Here is a 2212-nt window from a genome sequence, read left to right on the forward strand (position 1 = left end):
AACCCATGAATTAATTCCAAATTGCCCCCACCCCCACACCCAAGCAGTTCAGCGGATTCAGTGTCCAGTCAAAGGAAGAATAAGGGAAATTTTTCTTCTTACATTTCATCCACTTCCACGCTCTAAATTTGATTAAGTCCAATACCTTTGCTGCATCCCTCTGCCCACCGTTGAAATTCACTTATAACCTTGAAAATTACAGACAACTCAGCAAGCTAAGTATTGTATCGAAGAAAACTAATTCCACTAACTATAGGGAATTATATAAATACCTGCTAGCAAGGCACCTGCAGCAGTAGAAATCAGAGAATAGTATGCAGCCACAACCCATGAATTAATTCCAAATTGCCCCCACCCCCACACCCAAGCAGTTCAGCGGATTCAGTGTCCAGTCACAGGAAGAATAAGGGAAATTTTTCTTCTTACATTTCATCCACTTCCACACTCTAAATTTGATTAAGTCCAATACCTTTGCTGCATCCCTCTGCCCACCGTTGAAATTCACTTCATTTCGATGTAGCCAAATGGACCATACAGTTGCATCCCAAACAGACCACCAACCTTCATTAAAACTCTTTGTTAGCATTTGCCCATGTTGTAAAAAATGTGCATGACTTTCTTCCTGAAACACGGAACACACTCCAAGCCAACGGTAGCAATTCATCCAAATGCCCCAAGTGAACTTACACGAGAAGAAGAGATGCCCAATGCTTTCTAGGTGCTCCTCACACAAAACACAAATACAACCGAATCCTTCAGCTATAATATTCATCTTCAGCAAGTTATCCTTGGTTTGGATCCTTCCCAATAAAACTCGCCAAGTAAAGGATATGACGTTTGACGGAGCAGCAATGGACCAAATCCTCTTGAAAACCTCCATATTTTCCAATGGACCATAGCTACCTTGAGCTTCATAGGCAGATTTTACTGAGAACACTCCCTCCATATCAGCCTCCCAAATCCACCGATCACGCGTACCAGGTCTAGGTTGGGTAGACAGCAAGGCTTGTTTCATCCTTTCAAGAAGTTGATTCTCCCACAGAAATAGTTTTCTTCTCCATTCAAATCTCCACCTCCACACCCTCTCAACCCACTCACCCATAGTTGCAATCGAAGCTAATTGCTACTCGGATACATCAAAAAGTCTCGCATAGAGCCTCTTGGGAGGACCTTCTTCCTTACTCCAAGTATCAAACCAAAACAAGGCACTTCCTCCATCACCCACTCCTCGTCTAACATTCGAATCAAACCACTCCCCATCACCCCCACAAACCTTCAACAAATCCCTCCACCACATTGAGCTCTTCCCCATCACCCTCTCCACTCCACACCGGTCAAGAACCTTGTACTTTGCATTTAAAACTCTAACCCACAACCGCCCTTGCTCTGTCAAAATCCTTCATCACCATCTCTTCCAACACCACCACTGGCGCCGCCACCACCTAAACCACCACTGCCGCGACAACCTCCTCCATCGCCACCACCACCTCCCTCCACCGCCACTACCATAATCACCATCACTTCCAACACCACCGCCGCCACCCTAACCACGACTCAGCATCACCGCTGTCACCACCACCCTCCATTACCACCATCGCAGCCACGTCGGTTGCCACCGCCATCTTTACCACTCACTAACACCATCTTCATTTTTATAATATATATCATTATTCAATATTCCACAAAACATAGGTTTATATTAATTTAAACGAAATGATAAGTTATATAATGTATGACCAAACACCGTATAATATTAAAATTTTAGCTGGCCTCATACAATCAAACCTCATACTATTAAACCCTATAGTATCAGGCCTTTATACTATACAACATACCAAACGATCCCTTAGTTTTCTTGTCTTTTAGTCCTCCTATAACAAAAAAAAAATCAACCTATTACTTAAAAAAAAAAACATCTTTGCTTCTCTCGCCCTGTTGGTTGTTGCTTCTTCTTTTCTCCCATCCTACGAACGTGGACGCAAACGCAACCCAGTGAAACTTATAAAAGAATTAAAAGATTCACAAATAATCCAACGTTCTATATCTCGACGTCAATAAATACTAATCATTTTCCATTCTCAAACTAAAAAAGAAAAGAAAAAAAATGATAAATATCTCAATTCTGAATTTAAAATTCAAAACTAAACTCAATCAAAACCACACTCGAATTAAAAAAACACCAAGGTTAATAATTAAAATCTCACAAACAAAA

General features: G+C 41.4%; 1 protein-coding gene across 1 annotated transcript; it reads right to left on the reverse strand.

Moving 5' to 3' along the window:
* Positions 1-334: 334 nt before the first annotated feature.
* On the reverse strand, positions 335-1102 carry LOC130744058 (uncharacterized). Its single transcript, XM_057596250.1, has one exon. It carries the CDS (start codon positions 1100-1102, stop codon positions 335-337), a length of 768 nt encoding a protein of 255 aa, XP_057452233.1.
* Positions 1103-2212: the final 1110 nt, after the last annotated feature.

The sequence above is a fragment of the Lotus japonicus genome, chromosome 3 (genome assembly GCF_012489685.1).
Source record: "Lotus japonicus ecotype B-129 chromosome 3, LjGifu_v1.2".
NCBI classification, from domain to species: Eukaryota; Viridiplantae; Streptophyta; class Magnoliopsida; order Fabales; family Fabaceae; genus Lotus; species Lotus japonicus.

What these genes read in the sequence shown, in the direction of transcription:
- LOC130744058 (XM_057596250.1), bottom strand. Translation starts at nt 1,102, where the DNA reads ATGGGTGAGTGGGTTGAGAGGGTGTGGAGGTGGAGATTTGAATGGAGA.